This window comes from Argentina silus (genome assembly GCF_951799395.1).
Source record: "Argentina silus genome assembly, chromosome: X".
NCBI classification, from domain to species: domain Eukaryota; kingdom Metazoa; phylum Chordata; class Actinopteri; order Argentiniformes; family Argentinidae; genus Argentina; species Argentina silus.
In genome coordinates this window covers 37,627,883-37,650,136 of record NC_139653.1, presented here as the reverse complement: position 1 = coordinate 37,650,136, position 22,254 = coordinate 37,627,883, and the positions used below count along the sequence as shown (strand labels likewise).

General features: G+C 39.8%; 1 protein-coding gene across 1 annotated transcript; it reads left to right on the top strand.

Annotated features, from left to right (window-relative positions):
* The first annotated feature begins 3,326 nt into the window (after positions 1-3,326).
* LOC310822166 (methylated-DNA--protein-cysteine methyltransferase-like) lies at positions 3,327-21,097 on the top strand. The gene is made up of 5 exons (XM_083694511.1): positions 3,327-3,383; positions 4,816-4,971; positions 12,803-12,969; positions 17,506-17,645; positions 19,875-21,097. The coding sequence occupies exons 2-5, from the start codon at positions 4,829-4,831 to the stop codon at positions 20,001-20,003; spliced, it is 579 nt and encodes a 192-aa protein (XP_083550637.1). The 5' UTR covers positions 3,327-3,383; positions 4,816-4,828; the 3' UTR covers positions 20,004-21,097.
* The last annotated feature ends 1,157 nt before the right edge of the window (positions 21,098-22,254 follow it).

The following is a 22,254-nucleotide window of genomic DNA, read 5'->3' as shown; positions in this document are numbered from 1 at the left end:
AATAGATCATATCAAATTCTAATGAAATCATGATATTGTATTAAAGCCTCTGTTGCCCCTGCAGCCAGACATTTATACAGTGAGTCTTCTTCTCTCCACCCCCCTAGATAACGTGATGAATAGGGAACACCGATGGAATATGCATCAAAGTCGAGCTCATGATTTATGTAATAGCAGTCACTAGGACAATGATTAGCTGCTCTGTCAAGCGTGTAATACGCAAAGCACAACCCCTGGTTTATCAGTCATTTATCTGAAGTGAGGCTCGTCCTGATATTATCACTGGATCCTAATATCATCATTATGCTGCGCAGCATGTGCGGGCCAGTGTGTCACGGCGTCGGCGACAGAGCCTGTCAGGGGTTCAAGCCTCTTCATTTGCAGAGTGCTCCGCTGTTCATGATACTGTGTCAACAATAGAATAGAAAAGCCACATCATATCAGTGAAGAGGAGAGGGAAGGAGACACGGAGGCTCTGGATGCAATAAGTGGGTACTGGTGGGTTTGAATTGTTTTTTCTCACTGGTTTTAGCCAGTGTTCATGATCTAATGCACAGCCTTACTCTCCAGTAAGGAATGAAATTATAAAGTATCACTGTATGCATATCATGATAACAATGTCTCTCTAGACAATTTCGATTGTAATAGACATCTTACTGTATTGGTGTTAATGGGTTAGGTGGAGTTGATTTAATGGAACTGGGACACTAGTATCTACTGTGCTGTATGCAATGTGGCACAGTCCGAGGCCCAGGAAACATCTTTCTTGATGAAAATTCACACATGGATGATGCTCCTCCTCTCTCTCAGGACTACACTGTTCTCCTCAAGAAAGGCTGGGATCATAAATGACTGCCACTCCTCCTACATCAATGTGAGGATAAGATTGTGAAAAGTCACAGGAAAAGGGTGAGACGGAGACAGACAGTATCTACACAGAGCCACAACAATCATACTCTACATGAGCGGATGGACGAAATTGCTCATAAACAATTTTTGTCTTCATGAAAAAAAGGTCTGTTATTCTCACAAACATCTGGTGCCATAGGCCTACACTAAAAGGAAGCGGTGCTCTGTAAGTCCATCAACACCTCACACAAACAAATATAGTGAGGGAAACTGGACAGGAAAAGGAGCTCTTTGAGTTTGAAACAAAAGGGATCAGCCCTGCTGCCAACAGAGACAGACAGGGCACCACACCTTTGCACTGATGCTGCTTGCACAATCAAAGGAACAGCCGTCATACCAATGGAACTGTGTTTTGAAAGGATATCTTAAAAAGATTCAAATGTGTGTCATTTATGGAAAACAATCGGGACTGGAGGCTTCATTGTACATGTCATTCATACGTACATTAGTCATTTAACCCCACCATTGTCAGAGTGTTTCCTGTTTGTCAAATGTCATTTCATTTAAGTGAATACTGTCTGACGATGACTAAATCTATACAAAATTGATGTGATTTGGAGATTTCAAAATGACACCTGGATGAGGACAAAAGCAAGAATACAAGAAATGTCTCACAAAAACTGTGATATCTGGAAGCTAATTTGTTTGTTGACAGGAAGTCCAATATACACTACTGATGGGACAGAAGGTAGTTAGGGACTTCATTGAAACATCAATTAAACCAGCCATCATGGCCCAGAAACTCCAGCAGAGGGGGCTGCTTACTGCAATCATGGTGATTAATGGAGCTTGATTCTCACCATGCTGTGAACATAAGTTGTCCTACACTGTACAGTACATGGCACTATGTGAATAAAGGTTGCAAGCCCATGATGCTGCTGCCCCAACAGTAAGACAGGTACTCACAATAGTTAGCTGACACTCTACTGGATCACAAACACTTGAAGTAAAATAAAGAAACATGTTGTAATTCAGTGTAGCCTATCTCTCATCAGATCAAACCAGGTTACATTAATTTATATTAATTGAGCATGTTCCTCTAATTAGTTAATGTGAGACAAAAAGTAGGTTTTAGAGCGGCAAAATGCTAATGACTCTTTATTTTAAACCAAAAAAAAGGAAAGTAAATGGCAAGGCTGAGAATCATCCTTCATTGAAATGTCAGAGATAAATGGCTGAAATGTCACATCAATTAAAGCGAGGGACAGTTAGTAGTTCATTAAAGAGAGAGCCATATTGCACCGTCGGGTACCGCTGCCAACCCTTACTATCTGGGGCAGACTGGCAGCGGGTCCAGATGGCACGGAAATCCTCACAGATTTCAAAATGGTCTCTGCAGGGGTGGCAACGTTTTTTCCAAGCTCCAGTACAGTCCCACCCTTACCCTAGAGTGGGGAGTGTGTTGGACCATAGGCTTAAACATAGGCCCCAATTGGGTTTGCAGGATAGCTCAAAAACATGAGAAAGAAAGCATAATCAATTATAAATGCACCTCATATCATTCTAGTTTCAGACTGTATACACAGTTTTGTTGAGGACATCAATCCACACATTCAATATTATTATTATTATTGATATTATTATTATTAATATTATTATTTATTTTTTTACAGTAGCCTATATTACCCTGCTTTTTATTTAATATGAACCATAGTTCCAAATGGAAGCTTGCATAGACCTAGAGATAGAGAAAGGGTACCTGCTGCAAGCTCCTGAAGGTTGATATCTGACAGTGAGTGAGTCAAAGGCAAGGCAAGGCAAATTTATTTATATAGCACATTTCATACACTGAGGCAAGTCAAAGTGCTTTACATAAAATAGATAAAAAGGAAAGAGCATTATTTTTATTTTTTTAAAAAGCATAAAAGACAAACAAGAATAAAAGTCACAGTGCAGTCAGTGTGCAATTATTAGCATCAGTTTAGTTTTCTTTACCTTAGAATACCTGTTCCCTGGGTGTTTTGAAGTGTCAGGAACGTTTTAGGAGTTACAAGGATTGAGCAAGCATTGCTATTGAAGATCTTCTTCTAAATACTGCATCAAATAAACAATGTTTTAAGTGTGTGATTGATTTAGGCTGGACTTGTTTAAATGGTGGTGTAAATGTAAAATGTCCAGGGGATCATTGTATCCATAGGCTACTATCTTATATATTTCATACAACTTACTTCCTTTTTAGGAATCCCATAAAACGTAGCCTACAATATTACATAAGTACCAGGATGGTGAGCAGACAGAGAGCCAAAATATACATGTTTTCTGAATAGTTCGTTTTATCTTTCCCGGCCTCCAGTGGGGGAGGGACATATACCTTTCAGACCAATGATCGCATAGAGCTAAGGAGGAAGCTGGCGTTTACCCGTCTTATTGGCTGCCTCCTACAAGGAGAAACAGGAAGATATTTTGTCACACGTGAAGTTGTTACAGGCAAGAAGCATTTGCTACCATTTTGGGCATTTTTGATGAATTGCAAGGTATACATATGCTATCTATCCTTCCTGTTTAACACATTTAGAATTTAACACATGATATCGTATCGATATCGATCAACTAATACTGTCAGTTATCCTTGCTGTTTCCGCTGTAAATCACTCGAAATGCAAGTTCAAATGTCTATCTGTCCATTTGTGCTCACACCTGAGGCAATTTTTATATTTTATCAAATGTAACTGTCAAAGATGTGTAACCAACCGAGCACTGCTGTCATAGTTACAGGAGCCAGCTTACTTTGCCAGCTAATGCTTATGTCTCAAATTAAATGCATTAGTCTGAAGATATACTGTGTTGAATGTGACCTTTGTTTGTTTATCTTTGCATCTGTATATGCATACACATAACTTACACATATGCATATCGCCAACCCTAGTATCAATATGTTTGTTTAGAAATGCACTTAATTTATCAGCTCAACATGCTAATGTAAATACAGAATACAAAACTGTGTATGTACTGTACTTGACTTTTCATTATGTGGACTCTCCACAGCTTTAAAGCTTGATTGTCTCAGTCCAGATACCAATACTGGTATGCACAAAGTAGGAGTAGCTGGAAGAGCCTGTCATAAATATTCTCGGCTTTTTCCTGACACTCAGGTGAAGGAAAATAGGCCTATTTTAGTCCAGTTAAACAGCTACAATCAATTCAATCCTTTTTTTTTTTCTTTACACAGATTAGGCTAAATGTTTCAGCATGGTGTGGAAAGTCCAGAGTTACTGCTCTATATTTGTGCAGGATTATACTGTAGGCCTTACACGAAAAAGTGATTTTCTGGAAAGAATTCTTAAAATCAATGTGACCTTTTATTTATTATAACCCCCATCTCTCAAAAACTCACATATAACATAGTCAATCATCCCTCCTTCCGTCAATGTAAAAATAAAAAAAGAAACTACTGTCTGGTTATTGCCAAGATCCATCTCAGTCGTCAGAAAAGCTGCACGTTTTTGCTGTTGTTAAGGGCTGGAAACCAGAATCCCCTTTGGAGTTGCACCCTAAGGAACACATTTAATGCTAGAAAAACATCCCGGCCATCAACCAAAAATGACGGATTGAAAATAATGTTGAGCTATCTAGGGAGTCCCCCCACCAGACAAGGGAACAGACCTCATTGTTTTTCTCATTTATGTGATATATAGAACAGAAAAGGGGGAAGAAATGGGCGATTTATTGGTTAGATAGATGCATTGTTTTTTCCATAAAATAAAGACATACAGGATTGTAATGCAAGGATCAAGTCAAATCATGACATTGTTTGAAGGTTAGGTGTACAAATATGTAACATCTGACTCGTTGGTGCAGTGCCTGGCTTGTTTTTCAATAGATTCTTCAATGTTAAAGGATTTAGAAAATAGTTAAGTCTTTCTACAGTACATGAATATGACAATTAATGCCTTTTGTTTTCCTTAGCTGGGATAGTGTGATGAAGACCCAGAGTCAGAGTGAGAGTCAGTGCACGCAGAGAACAATCTCCCTGCTCAGCCCCCTGGGGAAGATCCAGGTCAGAGGATGTGAAAATGGTGTACACACCATCCAGATCTTAATGGATGTCGTACCTACTGAAAGGTACTGTACTGTCACACACACATACAGTACACACGCTAGTGCTCCGAAGTTATGTTGTAAATAAAGGTGTGAAATTTACAGGCAGACAGAATTCAGTCGAGTGATTGAGTGCCACCATTCCTTATCGAAAGCAGGGTGTTTTTGTAGATCCCATAAGAAATATCCTGGAGAAAGGTTTGGGCAAAATATGAGAGGCACTCGAAATATGAGGGGCGCTCTAGAATACGGTTGAGCTTGAAATTAAATTTCTCGTTATGATTCTTTCTGCAGTAAATTTGAAATTTCTGGAAAAATAACTGTTTATTACTCTCAGGGGGGATAATTAGAGTCCAAGCCTACAGGGTCAGCTAAGGCTATTGGGAGCTTGGCCTCTAGTGTACTGTAGCCTATATTTACAGTACATATGTTTACCTCAAGTTGTGTACTTTTAAGTGTCACTGTCAGCAAGACTTTTTTTTATCCACTGCTGCAAACAGGTGTTGTGTAATTTCAGTGCACCCATCTGAATAAAGTCTGCATTAATAAGAACATATTCCTTACTTCTTTTTCAAAAAACAATTCATTTGTAGACCCACACCCTATAATTCAGATTAGATTTTGATTAAATGGATATAAAACATCGCTGAATCACAGAATCACATTTGACAGACTTGATTAAACCTGTTTTTTATATACACCCAAATAAGAAGTCATCCTTTTAAGAAATGTATGGGAAATTCTAATTTATGGAAACATATTAATGGCCCTTGTATATTATACCTCAACATGTGTTGATTTCCTTTCCTCCTATTCCTAAAATTCATCAAGCAGTAAAAAACATTCTACTTGTTAATGAGCAGAAGTGAGAAAATTAATAATGTTGGGGTTCTGATTATGGAAGATGTCCTATAACCATGCGGAAGCACCTTTTCTCCCTCTCATTCTGCATAGGGTTTAATTTGTGTGTTCAGGTTCAGTAAGAATATGCAAATGAATTTAATGATTCGCATCAGTAGATAATTTCTCAGTTTAATATCATTTGCAATGTCAGTCATAAGTGTAGTTTCAATTGCATTGCACTGTATGTTCCCTAATGTAATATAAGATCTATTAATGATTTAGAATTTTATCAAGATCAATTGATTACTGCCATTTAGAAAGAAAGAATCAAGTTCAGCCAAAACTCATAAGTCTGTCATCTGAATATCTAGATATCCAGAAGGTTGTCTGTGCACCCGGATAATGAATGACCCAAGATTTTAGGTTGTTTACTTAGCTTCATTGTTGGTGCTAGAAAACACGAAAGTTCCGATAAAGGGTTTTACTGTATTGATAAATAGTGATTGATAAATGTCATTATGCACTTGGAGCATTGCTTACACACCATGACCATCATGACCGCTTTTCTAATAGAAACGTCTCAAGCCCCTTTTGCTTCCTAACTGATCTAAGCAACATTTCCTGAAATCAACTCAGCTCCCCAGTCTAACGACAGCCCTGAAGGCGCCATCCGATGAACAAATTCATTATATCTCAACAACCCCTGTTGGGGCCTACCACCACTGTTAACCAGCTTCCCCAGTTTGCTGAAAAATGATACATATTTTGTTTACGGGAGATTACTATAATCTGAAATATGACGCATCGGTCTCACCTTCCTTCACCCAAAATAGAGACACGTAATACAGGAGGAAAACACAGACTTGTTTTTTTATTAGGGTGAAAAATGGAAAAGGGCTGGACTTTTGCCCCAAGACATTTTGTGAGCATATTATTTTACAATGCTTTGATCAATTTGTCTGTCAACCTCGCTGAGATGTGGGTGAGCTGGAAAAAAGCAATTTAGCTTGTGAGGTCCTCAATAGAAATGTAGTACAGAGGCCTAAGTGTGACATGTTGCATTAGAACTTGAGTAGTCTTTATTGCCTGATAATGTAGCAAGGCGATACTGATATCAATCACTCTTTAGCAGCTACATACTGTAGCACCATGATGTGTTTGTGTAGAAAATAATGCATTAAATATTTTACAAAAATAATGTATTTAATTCAAAGGTGTAAGACTTCCTGCAATTTCTGCATTAAACAACAATAGAGCAGCATTGCTTTGGAAAGACAAAAAAAAAGGCACTTCGCACATGGTTCCATATACATTTCTCATTAATATCACATGGATAAACAATAAACATCCTGCATAATTTGCATGTAGATATAAACAATATATTTGAGCATCTGAATTCCCATCACACGTTTGATCATGTGATCTGACGAAAATCCTAAGTGGCTCAAACCAAAATGATCATTATATTCCCTATGCCGTAAATCGGCTTTTTTTTCTCCCTGATACAAAGCTGTATAAATCTGTGTCTGATTTTTTCCACGTTGCACATTGTTTTTGGTTAATGATTTTCATCTGTTTGTTGTTCCTCTGATAGCAGGGAAATGTACCATATGTTCCGCCAAAAGACAAATGATTAGCAAATGAAATTCTGGACAGCTGTCTGACTGAAAGCGTTTGGTTGATAGCATTCTGCTACCATAATTAGCTTAAGCTTTGGGTTAATTAACTTTCTACCTGGATATGCATAATAATAGCAAGTCTGCAGAAAGCCAAGGAGCTTCCCAGTATATCAGCAGAATTGGCTTGTCTTTTTATTTTGTATTTCAGGAGCGTATTTCAATTCAAGAGGCGATTTAGCTCAGGAATATTGTTAAATATTGTAGATTTTGCTCTCCTCCAAGCCAGATAATTCTGAAACAATAGGGGGGTATTATGTGGCAGAAATACCATTTCTGAATGTAATTAAAGCGGTTGAAAGCAATCAGTGATTCTTAAATGCTTTTGTTGAACATCAGGCCTGGACATATGAAAAATATACATGAAAAGGAGAAAAGGCAAGTAAACCTCTAAGTCCTTACACAAGAGGCTCTTCAGATTTTAAAAGAAGTACAACAGTATTTTGTACCAATTTGCTCACCAGGCTTGTCATAGTATAGCCTGAGAGAAGGGATGTCCTCTGTCTTAAAGTCTATTTATCACCAGTCAGCTTCACAGCTTTACACTGTCACAGACAACATTTGATGGGATCTTAAGTGCTCTAATTGTCCTGAGGTAAAGAGTTTTATTCCTGTAACTCCTCATTCTCAATGCGATCACACTCACAATGGCTGGCATGTTTTAGCAGCTATTTTCCGTCTACTAATCCAAGCTGTCACAGCAGTTTTCGCACAATACTAACACTTAAAATATCTGGCGTGGTGCATTCACCTACTTCTCACACTCATGTGGTGTTGTGTGAATCGATGTACTGGTACACATTGAGTGGTGATATAATGGTGGAGAGTGTCCCCTTTTCTGGGCCTTTTTGCTCCTACTTAGATGTCCATTATCAACTTTAGGTCTCTCTCTCTCTCTCTCTCTCTCTCTCTCTTTAGGTTATCAAGGGTTAGGGTTAGACACGTTGTAGACATAGTTCTTAGTGTTTTATTATGTTAGACATATCCCTCAACACAGAGAGACTTGTTTTTAGTTCTCAGAGAAGCCATGGCAGAGAATGCTCTGTTTGAATGTCGTTGTCAATACATGAAGGCTTTTGAACTGGGTATTTTGTAAATGTTATAGTTGAATCTTTACTTTCCTACTCTATGCAATAATAATATAAAACCTACATTTTGTAATGTTTGACAGTGGCCTGAGGTAATGCCTGTCTGTTATTTGCCTGGTACAGTACTGAGTATCAGCTGTGTGTTCATTAAGGTGCTGTTCCCACTGGCCCTGATGGCCCCATCTGTGCTCTGTGGCTACGGCTATGTCTCCGGGGACTGCCCCCCAATCAGGCCGCTGCATGTGTCATTTCCTGTGTAAACCAACACCTGTGTTAACACTGCCTACCTGTAAACCCAACCCAACACAGACGACCCCAGACACTCTTCTTTCATGAACAGAGATTCAATAATTTAGTATGTCTTGTAAAGTTTGAGGTTTCTCAAACTAGCCTCTCTGTTATAGTGTTGAGTGGATATTTCCACAGAGGAAAGCAACCCAACTTATGCAATTTTATTTTGTGAACACTTTAATGATCGACTTGGTTTCTAAAATTGAACGGATGAACAGACCGTCCATTTCCAGAATACTGCACTCTACAGTGTGTAAATGTAATATACTGAAGCAATATGCAGAGAGATGATTTGACGTCTTGGAGAGAGAGGAGTAGACTACAGTATGAGTCAATTATGCCCAAGTGTTGTTCTTGCTTATCTTCCTGCAGCACCAAACAAGGATTTAGTGGAGGATTTAGGGGTGAGGGGGGTGGTGGTGGGGATCATGGTAAGCGCTTCACAACAAAAACACTCAAAACTCCTGGGAACAGGCCACTGATTTAAAAATAAATTACAGAAGACGAAGCGCTAACACTCAGGGGCCCTCCGCACTGCTGGCGTACACAGGTGAAGATTAGCCTCCGTGCTAATCACAGGAACAAGGCAGTCATCTGCTCCGAACACAAGACGGCAATTAGGACTTGGTGACACCCGATTCCCATTATGCCTTTGGTCAAATTTCAACAGAGCCTATCCATGCAGGGGCACTGTCCCTCATCTCTCAGTTCTGTACAGCCATTGAAGGTCCTGTTAGTTACTGTGGGTTCTCAATGTACTTTGTCTCTACCAAAATGCCTTCTTACCACTCTGGTAATTAGAATGGCTTATTCGTGTGTTGTGGCACTTGAGAATAGAGAGGCTATAACAGCTTTTTTTTAAGTGCTCACGAGTCCCTTGTAGATATACTATGACTGAGAAGGGTGTGCACATACTACAACTAGACATAAGGCTAGTAATACATGTCTATATTGCTTTCCATACAGCTACTCACATGGGAGTTGTTATTGTGTGCTGTATTGTCTATCCTGAAGTTTACAATTCCCTTTGTGCTTCTGTACTGGAGTGAGTGTTCCTTTCAACACTGAGCAAGTGGCATACAATTGTATCAGAGGCTTTGACTGTATGACCATCAGGAACTTGACATTCATAGAGACGTGCTCTATTTTCTCCCTTTTTAGACAGTAATTTCAGGCTGTTGTCATGCTCTCCTGAGTCTCTGACATCTCAGAGTTAAGTATATGACTGCTGTTAAGGCTAATGGAGATATGGACTGGTCCTGGCCTCTTTTGTTTCATCCTCTGGCCCGCCATGTTCTCCATGATTGGTGAAGGGGAACTCTGACAGGAAGTGTAAAACGTGACAGCCAATCACGTTGGGATGAGGTGCATCACACTTCACAGGACACTTCATGAGTTACAAGTTTTTATTTTCTTGTGTGATGTGTATCTTTGCTCTAACAATAACGTCACACATTAGCTTACTGTAACATCTTTCAATTACTAGCCAACTTAGGCACTGTAGGTCCTGGTTACATACAGTAGATTTATTTTTGTTGATGCAGTATCGCTTAATTATTTTCTCACCCATTTTTTTCTTGTTGATTGTCTCCTCCAGGATGAATGAAATAACCACCCTTAACGGTTACCTAAAAGCTCAATTCATTCATTGTATTAGCCTTAGAAAATAGGTAGAAATTACTCTCATTCCACAAAGAAATGATTTACGGTAATTGGAAATTGATTGTGACAGGAGCACAGTATTAGAAATTCTTTCAAATCACGATCAGCTATCAGGGGAAATATTCTGTCTTCTGCTGCAAATCCTAATCTGTTTAGAAACCGATTCCAAACGGATTCTCACAAATAATTTATTTTTTACATTGGAAACATTATATTACAAATATCCCTATATAAACAGGTGGAAAAGTACCATTTGTATGATTCAAATTTGTACGGTTCTGAAAAATATTAGAAATCTCAAGTGGCCCTTGTCTAAGCTTTCATATATAAAAACCACAGAGGGAATTTGTTTATCTCAAGACAACATGAAGATTACTTCTCCTCAAGAGACTTGTATTGGAATAATTGGAATGACATTGCAGACATTTATTAGTCTCATCTGTCATTTCAAAGGCATGATCAGTTCATATATTATGATTTATAATCTACTAATCTGCCCTCCATCAATTAGGCCTAGTGGGTTTGATTTGTTCATCATGATGATGAACAATTTATTATTTTGAAATGTTGCATCTAGAAGATGTACATTTCTTATGCTTAGTTGTCTCTCACAAGTCAGCTAAACTGTCTTTTTAACATATAAGTTAACTGACTACAGCATTTACATTGACTTGAACCTACATTGTAATTGTCAAAATATGATCCCTTAGACACAGCCATGGCTAGCATCTGTACAGTAGCTGAGGGCTGAGGGGGGAAATTAGCCACAGTGACAGGTCTGAAGTGTGAGTGGCGGTCAAAGGTGATCCGCCTTAAGCTAAGGTGCTCTAGCCTTTGTCCAGTAGATTGTAAAGGGCCCAGCGGGTCCAACAGGAACATTTCCACACACAATATCCCCGAGCTGTCAGTGTGCAGCGCTCTGGAACATCCTCTCTCTGAGAAAGAGAAGAGAAGTTGGAGGGTTGGGGGATAGAGAGAGGGAAGGAGAGAGGTTTTTTGTTGGGGGGGGAGGGGGGGGGGGGGTAGAGAGAGGTTTTTGCCGACGGGGAGGGGGGGGGGGGGGGGATAGTGAGAGGGGGAAATGAGGAAAGAATAGAGGGGAAGAGATGGGGTGTTGAGGGTAGAGAAGGAGCGGAGGGAGACAGAGAGAGACAATGACAAGTAAGGTCTGGCTGGGCACTCACCCATGCCGACAAGAGATTGCCATGAGCCATGGCCATTGTTTGAGTGGGTCCCTGCACGGACCACAGGGTGGGCTCTCCTCTCAGAGATTTCAACACTGTGGTGGTTGGCTTTATTTAAAAATGAGAGTGTTGTTTACACCTTTTACAGTATTTACACCTACTGTTAAACAGTACTCCAGAGGATTCCTGTACAGCTACAAACACCCAGACGGTGCTGTTCCCTGAAAACTAAACTGCCCCTGTCATAACACACTAGTAAACCTGAGCCTCAGATGTTGAATATAAAATGGTTTCCAAACTATTTCCTGCAGAATTGTAGAACACTTAGTACTGTAAGTCCATGTTGACTTACTAAGCTACATACGAGAGGAGGGGGGAAAGATTGTCTGTGTGTTAAACAAAGTAAATGTATATTATTAATATCCTTACAGGATAAACCAATTTTGAAAAAAAAGGGGCACTTAAATGGTGATATTATTTATTTATAAGTCTGTACACCAGTTAATGGAGTTGGCGAAGTACATTCACAACACAGCTTGAGGTCTACTTCACTACTTCACAGTAATGCACATGTTAAGTGAGGGCTGTCCCAGTAGGGTGTTTAAGTGTCAAATATGGGTCAGTGTACTTTGCCTTGACCTGGAGAATGGTCAGCATCAGAGAGAAACATCTTCTGTTAAGTGATGCCAACTCAATCGTGGCAAATTCCTTCCTTAAAACTTTGACTCATTCTAAGTTGCAAGTCCAAGTTTTGTCTCCTGCGTGTAGGCAATGTTTTTAGACGTTAGTATGTTCTGTTTTTATGAGTCTAGAACTATCTAGACTAGTTTAAGGGAAATGTTAAAGAGCATTGTTTCTTTTAATTCTATTAATGCAAGTAAGACTTAAATTCAGGTTTTGGTTTGAGTTGTCAAAATGTGTTTGCATGAAATTAATGAAATTTCATTATAAATATTTCATGATTACCAATTCTACTTACACTCCCCTCAACAAAGAGATGTAAGACCTTTTGCAGTTAATACACCACTCATGACAATTTATAACACTTTTACAATATGCTATGTCACTGTTCAACAGATAATCTTTTTTATTCCCCGTATAACCCTTATAGGAGTGACCAGGACCAGGCCTCTCTCAGCTGTGTGGTCACCGATGGCCAAGCAGAGACGTACCCAGAGTTGCAGTGCTGCATTGACTGGCTCCAGGCCTACTTCAGTGAGCCTTGGGCCATAAGGAGGCTCCCTCTCCCTGCCTTTCACCACCCCGCCCTGCATGGAGGTCTGTCCTGGATAAATATTAACAGAGCCATGGCTGGGATCAGCCTTTCACTCCTAATTGTCAGTTACATCACTTACACTCGCTGGCTCAGTGTGCCATAATGAAGTATTTTATGGCTGAGGGAGAGAGGGAATAGAGAGAGAGTGAGGGAAAGACATAGCGAGGGGGGGAAGGAGAGGGTGAGAAGAAAAAGATAGAGATGGAGAGAGAGAACAGACCCCAGAGCTGTAACTCGGTTCAGTAATCTATGGCAGCTCTTACAGCGTGTGTTAGTCTTGGTGTACTTTCCCATGATTCTTGGCACATTATTTGAAAATGATCAAATTCCACTCTTGACATTTTCAGACAGGAAGCTGTTTTTAATGAGAACATGTGAATGGTAGAAAAGTTTCAATGAGCTTATTGTTGCCGTGGCCAGTCACCTACGGTAAGGCAGGGGACGGGAGAGCATAGAGAATGGACAATTAGTGTCCTTTCAACAGACTATTGTGATTCCATGGTTTATGATTGAGCACACAGAAATGATTTTAAATGAAGCTAGGCATCTTGAAACTATTGACAGAGAATTACCTATAAAATGACGATTAATTTAATAAAACCATATTTGAAAATAAAAATGTCATCATTTTCAAGACAATTAGAAGCCAATTTTACTTTATTAGGCCAGAGTGCTTGTTGTATTTAAACGTAACATTTTCAGAGGAGCTCACAAAAACGAGAAGAAAAAGTAACTCAACTTTAATGTATGCCTTCGAAAATTGTTCCCCTCTTCCCCTGCAATCACATTTTAGCTACATTCTAATTTCATGCAAATCCACAGTGCTTGAGTGATGGCATTTTCAATGAGCAGGTTACTCCGTGGAGACTAGTGTATACAGCAACTAGTCCCACGCTCCCGCCAAGGCAATGTAGAAATACATCAGGACCAATTACGATATCAACTTTCAGCGTGATTCCCCTTCGCCACCAAGTGCTTGTGTACCTGCCCTGGGGCTCTTTCAAATCGCATCTCATCTCAAGTCTTTGGGGTTTTAATTAAATTTCAGGATAGATGGAATTCTTCATTAGTACCTGATCTGAATAGGTGATTGTGCTGTAGTGTGTTTCCTTCTCTCTCTCTCTCTTTCTCCCTTTTTCTCTCTCCTGCTGTTGTGTGGTTCGGTAGATCGAAGATGCAGTATAGCAGTGGGTTCTTATCGGTAGTCAAAACCGTAGTAGGCCATGCAAGTGTAAACAATTTAAATCCAGGCAACATGGTGGGTATTGCAGGTGTATTTGTTTTTGAGAGAAGATGTATTATATATTTTTGATGATCCACAGGATTTCTTAATCGTCTATCGACTATGATGGGAGGATTATGTTAGCAATGCTACTGTAGCCCTGAACATACACTTGTAGTGTAGGTTAATAAAATGCAACTGTAATCAGGTCATCACAACTGACTAAACAAACTCTATAGTGTATACTTTATACTGTTACAGTATATTTAGAGAGAAGCTGTATGACACACACACACACACACACACACATACTCCCACGCACAAATCGTGTAGCATGTGATAATAGTGAATCATGATCTCCACTTGAAGTGTTGCCATGTTTATTTACTCAGTTCTGACAAAACAAGCCTCTTCTCATACACACTGTCACTATATAAACTACATGTATATAATACCAGGTGACAACAAAGGAGACATGAAGCCCGTTTTCTATTTTCGGACTGTCATGCACCACATCACACACAATTTTGGTCCTTGAGAGGTGCAGCAGGGAAGTGTGTGTGTGTGTGTGTGTGTGTGTGTGTGTGTGTGTGTGTGTGTGTGTGTGTGTGTGTGTGTGTGTGTGTGTGTGTGTGTGTGTGTGTGTGTGTGTGTGTGTGTGTGTGTGTGTCATAGAACGATGCATATTCGTCTCTCATTAATTATACATCCATATGTAACAGACGAGAGGGTCTTAGTCTCTGTAAGTGGCACAGTGAATGTGTGTGTGTGTGTGTGTGTGGGGGGGGGGTGTTCCTGCAGGAGTATGAGAACCTCCCTCTGTGCCGAGTGTAGGGGCGAGATGAAACGCTCCCCAGGACTCACCCCTGTGATGAATTAGGGAAATGAACGTTTTCAGAATATCGAATCATCAGCACCCCGTCAGCCTTCAAAAGTAGGGATCCCTCCAGACTCCAGAGACACTTTGACTGCAGAGTCAAAGTCTCTCCCCTCCCATTAGACACAAAGGATAATGAGGAAGGGAGGGAGCCGCATTTCCACTATTGTCTTTTATTCTCTGAACTATCTAGGAGTGGCTGTCAGTTGGAACATTATCTCTGACTGTGTGTGTGCAGTAGTTATTGTATTGTTGCAAGACTTATGTGGTCTCTGCAAATGTGGCTTGTTCAAAGCAGTCACCTACACAAAATGATGACCAATCTATGATGGAACACATTTATTTGTATGTATTGAATTGAAAAATAACCAAATCATCAATACATGTGTAATCATATCATATTATCCATCTATTCCTGCCCATTGATTTTAGTCACAGCCAATCTGGCCTCTGCAATGCTCCTGTCACCTGCATTTACACCAGGTAACGACCTGTGACATCATTATGGGATGTCCGTAAACCTGTAAGTGGTTCTCTCCTCAACTTTTATTTAAACAATTGACACGGGTGCACCCCTATCTAAACAGGGTCACGACCCCAGACACACCATATTAAGCCCTTTATGAAGTCTGGGCCTAGGGGACCACTGGTGAAATCACTGCTGGTCACCTCAAGTGACCCAATGAAATCTCCTCCTAATGCTGTTGAGGGCAGAGTTTTTTAACCTCCAGACATAACCCCTAGTGGGGTTTTAGATCTCTAGAACCAGTGTACAGTATAGACCCTTTTCCTGATGGGCAAAAGACAATTGTAGCCTTCTAAAAGGTGTATAATTGATGTAGCATGGCCTACAATTACTGTAGGTCCTGATCCAGTATATGTCAAAGTGACATTGACTGTACTTGTTTGTCAATAATGTCTGCATCAACAGATATATAAAATATATATATATAAATATAAATAAAATATATATATATATATATACAATATATACATATATATATATATATAGTCAGGGAGTGTTAGTGTTTAGCCAACAGCCACATATATATCAATATTTACCTCACACACACCATGTGCCCATTTCCATGGTTTATGAACAATAACAATGTACAGTATAAAATATATATAAAATAAATTCAGGGTGTATCTTATCTCCTCAAAAACTCGGTAAGAACCTGCCAGCCCACCGTTGACAGCGTGATTATTACCTGAAAAATTATTAAACACTACCTACGGGCCTTGTTCAAGACAACGAACCCACATGGGTACACATCAATCAAATCTACCCCCTTTAAGTTTTACACTTATTCCCCCCAGTTTAGGCAAATTGCCTTGTTCGTGTAGCTTTGTGGAGCGCAGAGAGACTATAAGGTAGGGGAGCCTGGGGACTTAAAAGATGTTCACTCTGTAGAAGAGAGACAGGGGCTGTGACATGTTTTCACACAATGCCAATTTAGAGTGATTTCACATAGATCACTTGTCATGTGCTCTCCTAGACCAGAGAAATGAGAGGGAATGGGCGATCACTAATTGAATTTTCATGATGACTGGGTATGTGTGATGAAGGAAAGGACTTCCTCTCTTGAAAACTAGGCTATTGTTCACTTGTTCACTGTACAAAGGGTGCTGTTCACTTGTGCACAACTGAAGTACAAGTGTGTGTAGTTTAAATAAGTGGACATTAGCTTCAAATGCGTTACGTTTCTAAATAGCTAAGCTAATCAGAGTAATCCAAACATGCCTCTAAGCCACACGACAGTAATGTAATACAGTACAGTAAAAGATAATGCTACAGCTAAAGTGCTAATGGAATCAAAAAGAAGCTGTGGATGATTCTAGAATTCCACCACTTAAGAGAAGATGATATAATGAATCTACTCTGAATAGAAAGCAATTAAAAGGACAAATTGGTCTGATTAACCTCAAAGTCATCCCAGTGCCACAAATGGTGCGCAACATTCAAATTATTTTTATTAAAGAACTAGAGCAGAATTGCAGTCTTTTTGGCCTCTCTTAATCCTTTAAATGAAAGAGCTAACTTTTTAATTTTAGCTGTGACCTTTGAGAACATAACCTAGATTGTTCTGCTTTAGAAATTATTTTCCTTTTTATCAAATGTAGTGCTATGATGAAGTGCCATTTGTAACGTAAAATGTTGGTATTGGTTTTCACCTTTCTTTAGTTCGATCAACCAAATTCAACCTTCCAAAAACATGTTAGGGCCTAATATGGCCAAGGAAATGTGTTTGGTTGCCTGTCATTTATTTGCTCAGTCGTGGCAGATCTGAAGTGAATAGTCTATGTAGTCAATGGCCTTATATTGTACGTGAATGTGAGAGACAGTGTCAATCACTTGTCTGTAAGCGATTGATTAAATGAGTGCATGTCTTCTCTCTCCGTCTCCTCACTCCCTCTCTTGCCTCCTCTCTGGTGTAGATGGGTTCACCAGCCGGGTTTTGCGGACTCTTGTGAGGGACGTGAAGCTGGGAGAGACAGTGTCGTACAAGCGCCTGGCGGAGAAGGTGGGAAATTCCACGGCCGCGAGAGCGGTGGGAGGGGCCATGAGGAGGAACCCGGTGAGTTGGCATGACTTTGATTGACGGTGTTCACTGTACGAAAGGTGTTGATCACTTGGTGTTTTTAACTTGTACAGTGAGCACTGTAGATAGACAAAACAACTGCTTTGTTTCTGTTACAATTACAGTTTTTCCAAACATGCATCAGTTACATTTGCGATGAACAAAGTTTTGCCTCTAGTAGTGGTGATAAATAGGTTAATTGCAGCCGCGCAGAGCTATTGCGCTTTATGCTGATGAACTGATGAAATAATGATTAATATTGAGTTATAATTATGGTAGCTATTACTTATACTGTATAGCCTACCTTTGACTCCAGTTTTTGGCTTCTTCTCTTCTTTTGGGTGTAGTTCTACAGTATATCTTTCTAATTCTTGTGGGGAACCTGGTTCATGGTCTGTATCTTTTTGCTGGTGTTTTATTCACTCTGTACAACATGTAAGGCTACAGGGCAAGTGGTGTGTCTCCTTTTGATCAAACCCTTTGATCAAAGCCTGTTTAGCTCGGCCCATGTAGTGCTGTGGGCACTGCTGGAGTGTGAGGCAGAACACTGCACCCACCTAGAGAATGTGTTATCCAGATATATGGACTATATATGGGCTGGTTTATAGACCGCTACGCTGTTCTCTGTAATATGAATTTATCTACTCATGATCGTGTTCTAGACTAATATCTTCCCATTCATGATACCCAATGAGAACCTGGCTATTTGGCTCATTGTACAGATCTGAATCAGATCATCTGTGTCAATTACTTGTCAGTAGTGCTGATACACTTGGGCTTTAGCTGGGAAAAGCTCAACTCAGTATTGATCGTTGCTTCTCTGTGCCAGTACCTTAACAGTGTTTTCAGTATTGATAAGCCTTGTGTAGTTTCTCTCCCCAGGTGATGAGGCAGATCCAAAGGCATCAAGAGTTCTCTGCTTTCACTCCAAACTCCAAACCTGTATTGACCAACACACACATCTGTAGTGTTTTAGAGTCTTTCTGTCTGTGGTTGAAGAGGTCTGTTTTTGTTGAATTGTGGGCAGTTTTAAGGTTTTACGCTGAGTTTGAACTCAAACCACAGCAGATTTCCTACTGTTCCAGTTGTAAAAGGCTAGAATGTATAGCCATCGTGTTGTGACAACCAATCTTGCACTAGTTACTACAAGTAATGTTAACAACGTCACAGCATGTTCATGACATTATCCTTAATACATTTGTGTCCTTGTAACAGCATTTACAAGAGCAGTCTATAGCAACTAACTTCAAGCAATATGAAAAATATTAACAATATTGTTATTATGTTCCCAACCTATGGCCACTTTTATTGTCCTGAGTTTATGATGAATCAAGCTTTGCTTGTTTAATCTTTCTTCAGCCATTTAGTTTACAAAGAAGTCGGCAGATCATCTGCAACAAGAGTAAACGCTCCATTGACTTCCTCTTTTAATGATCACAGGGTTATCAGATCTTGATGTTGACATCCTCGCCATTGAATATTCATCCTGCTGCCTGTTTTTGCCCATTAATTTTTGATCGCTGCTTTGCTTTATGTTATTAAAGAGCAAAAACATTCATGCCCAAAGACTGAGCACTCACGCTCAATGTGGATCCATTCAGGATCAAAACCGGACACTTGTTATATGATCAAAATAATGGTAAATTGTGTAGTTTCATGTTTGTGTATATGATGGAGATTTGGGTGCCCATCCGTTTCCATGCGAATCAGTTATGCTTCGCTGATTATGTGTTATCAAAGTATCGTACAGTTATGGAAGGCAATTTACATTAAGTTGCACCTATATATATATATATACACACACACACACACACACAGACTTACACTCACTACCATCACTGCTGCTATTTATTACTGTATTGTATTGCTCACTTTATCTTACACTTATTGCCTTATTACACTTATGCCTGTTACACTTATTGCCTTTTGTGTTATTATTGTATTTTTTTTGTTATGTCCTGATATTTGCAGTGTGGCAAAGTAAGCATTTCATTGTACAATTTACATCCTGTACAGTATATACCTATGTAGCAACTCTGTAATTACTCTTCAACATAATCAACATGTTGTTATAATAATGATGTAATTGCATGGTGGAGTTATGCAGTTGGTGTTATTTCACAAATGGAATAAAGATGATTTAAATATTATTCAAATGTTACTCTTATTCAAATGTGTTTGGGTCCCACTTTAACATAACTTTGACCTTCTTTCTCCCCGCCCCAGATTCCCCTCCTCATCCCATGCCACAGGGTCATCTCCAGCAGTGGACAGAGTGGGGCGTACATGGGCGGCCAGGGGAATCATCTGAAACAATGGCTGCTCACCCATGAGAAGCTCAAAGAGGAAGGCTGAAGCACAAACCACAGCCAAACTGTCCTCTATGCACACTGTGGTACTGTATTTCACTATGCATGGTCAACGGCATCACCCATGAAACAACTGTAACTACTTGTGAATATTATCAAACTATTCTCTGCAGAGATATAAATACTGTATAGTTAATGTGAGAATGATACAGAAGTAGAATGCACAAAAATAACTATCAGCAAACAGTAGGAATTACAAACATATGTTCCCACGAGTGTCTCTGTGGTTTGCCAGATTATTGTTGGAATGGTCTTTCTAAAGAATTATTTCCCTCTAAAATATGTCTCTTGAATTGTTTTCTTTCCCGTGCTAAATTAGTCTTTGTACTTCGCATTGGCGGTTTAATTTCCTGCCAACTGAATGCTTTGTTCAACATCCAGGGGAGAAGGTGGTGAATTGTATTGGTATAAAGCTTGGTGGTGTAAGTAATTTGTTTTGTCTCGCTTAGATTTAGTTGTTTGTTTTACTTCATATTTCACCTACAATGTCAGTTTGTTGTAAAAATAAATGTTGTAAAATAAACCAGCCTCATTCTAGACAGGACAATCTGCCTCTTGAGTTAATATCCTTTAATATTCAAAGGACTTGAATTTATATACTGTACACATCTCAATTATGGCTGTACTGTATGCTTGTGCTTCTTTCCTACTGTGTTTTCCAATAGAGGGCAGTACAGAACGGGAAAAAGACACACAATTTCTGATTTTCTTTTTCTTTCTTTTATATGTAAGTTGGGCATTCATATTTCTGTTATCATTATCACACTGTACCTCTCTGAGAAAGACATTATTGATAGATAATGTGTTATCCAGAGAGATTAGCCCAAGAGGATGGTTCTGGTATAGAATGCAAGGACGTGTTGCAGTCAGTATCAGACATTTTATTCATATACTGTTTTATGTGATTTTTCCACTTATACTAATGTTGCTCACATTATTGTTCTCTGCTAATTTGTATTAAGCTGTTATGTTTTGTAAAGAAATATTTTCCGTTGATTGAATATACATTTTCTGCAAACTACTCTTGTACTGTCAGTGCAAACCTCTACCAAATGAATACGCAAATAAAATACACTTTAAATTTCCCACTACGTTAGCCGTACAGTATGACTGTCTACAATGCTGTCCAACTTACAGGTAGCTACTCTGCCATTGGAGTACAGCTCTAACATGAATGTGGATGCAGCAGACAGGGAGATGAAGAATGAGTGTGAAGCTGTGTTTCACAGAGGCCTAATGGTGCTTGGGGTGACGACAGGCTACACTCTTATAGCCCTTACCTTAATGAAGGGAGCTGCATGTGACACAGCCACAAGGGGTCCTATTTAAGACAGGCCCACTCTCAAGTGCACTGCAAGCCTCCTCTTTTGGCTCATGGCAAAGTAAATTCAATGGAATACTACACAACTTTAGAGTAAAAGATTTGGATGTCTGTAGAGTTATATTATTTTAGTCTGAAAGACACTACGACAGCAGAGTTTCAGATTATTAGATATGTACTGTATGTTATTTTGACATGATATGGTCCGAAGATCAGAGAACAGTCACGGAAATAATGTATGCCTTCAGCACTAAAATTCATCTGTGTGTGTGTGCGTGTGTGCGTGCTTCCGTGCGGGCGTGCGGGGGTGTGTGGGTGTGGGTGTGGGTGTGGGTGTGGGTGAAGTGGATGATATTGAGTCTGACTTCATAAATCACCCAGACACTGATAAACTCCCCATGCACCCACACACCACTAATGGGCAACCCTTAAGGAGTGTGAGTGTCTCGTGCAGCGTTTGATTCAACATTTATTAACCCCCTCACACACACACAAACTTGGAGCCCGGGAAAGACCAAGGAAATGGTTTGTGCCGCTCACACTATAAGGCTTTTGACCTGGCGAGGCTGAATTAATAATCGCTGGTAGTAGTGATAAGATGCATTTTAGCTTACACAACAACATTACCCATGTTTCCATCTCATAAGTTATATCCTGTCTCTAACTCCGTTTCCCATCTCATATCCTGCCACTCCTCCACATAATAGAGTCATTTTCTGCCCCCACATCAAATACTGTACTTTACAGTCAGTCTTCCCCCTCACCTCACAGTCAGTCTTCCCCCTCACCTCACAGTCAGTCTTCCCCCTCACCTCACAGTCAGTCTTCCCCCTCACCTCACAGTCAGTCTTCCCCCTCACCTCACAGTCAGTCTTCCCCCTCACCTCACAGTCAGTCTTCCCCCTCACCTCACAGT

Excerpts from the sequence above, each read along its gene's own strand:
- LOC310822166 (XM_083694511.1), top strand. The coding sequence starts at position 4,829 with ATGAAGACCCAGAGTCAGAGTGAGAGTCAGTGCACGCAGAGAACAATC. Across the intron at positions 4,972-12,802 it reads GATGTCGTACCTACTGAAAG|GAGTGACCAGGACCAGGCCT; the intron begins GTACTGTACTGT and ends TAACCCTTATAG. Across the intron at positions 17,646-19,874 it reads GGGCCATGAGGAGGAACCCG|ATTCCCCTCCTCATCCCATG; the intron begins GTGAGTTGGCAT and ends TCCCCGCCCCAG.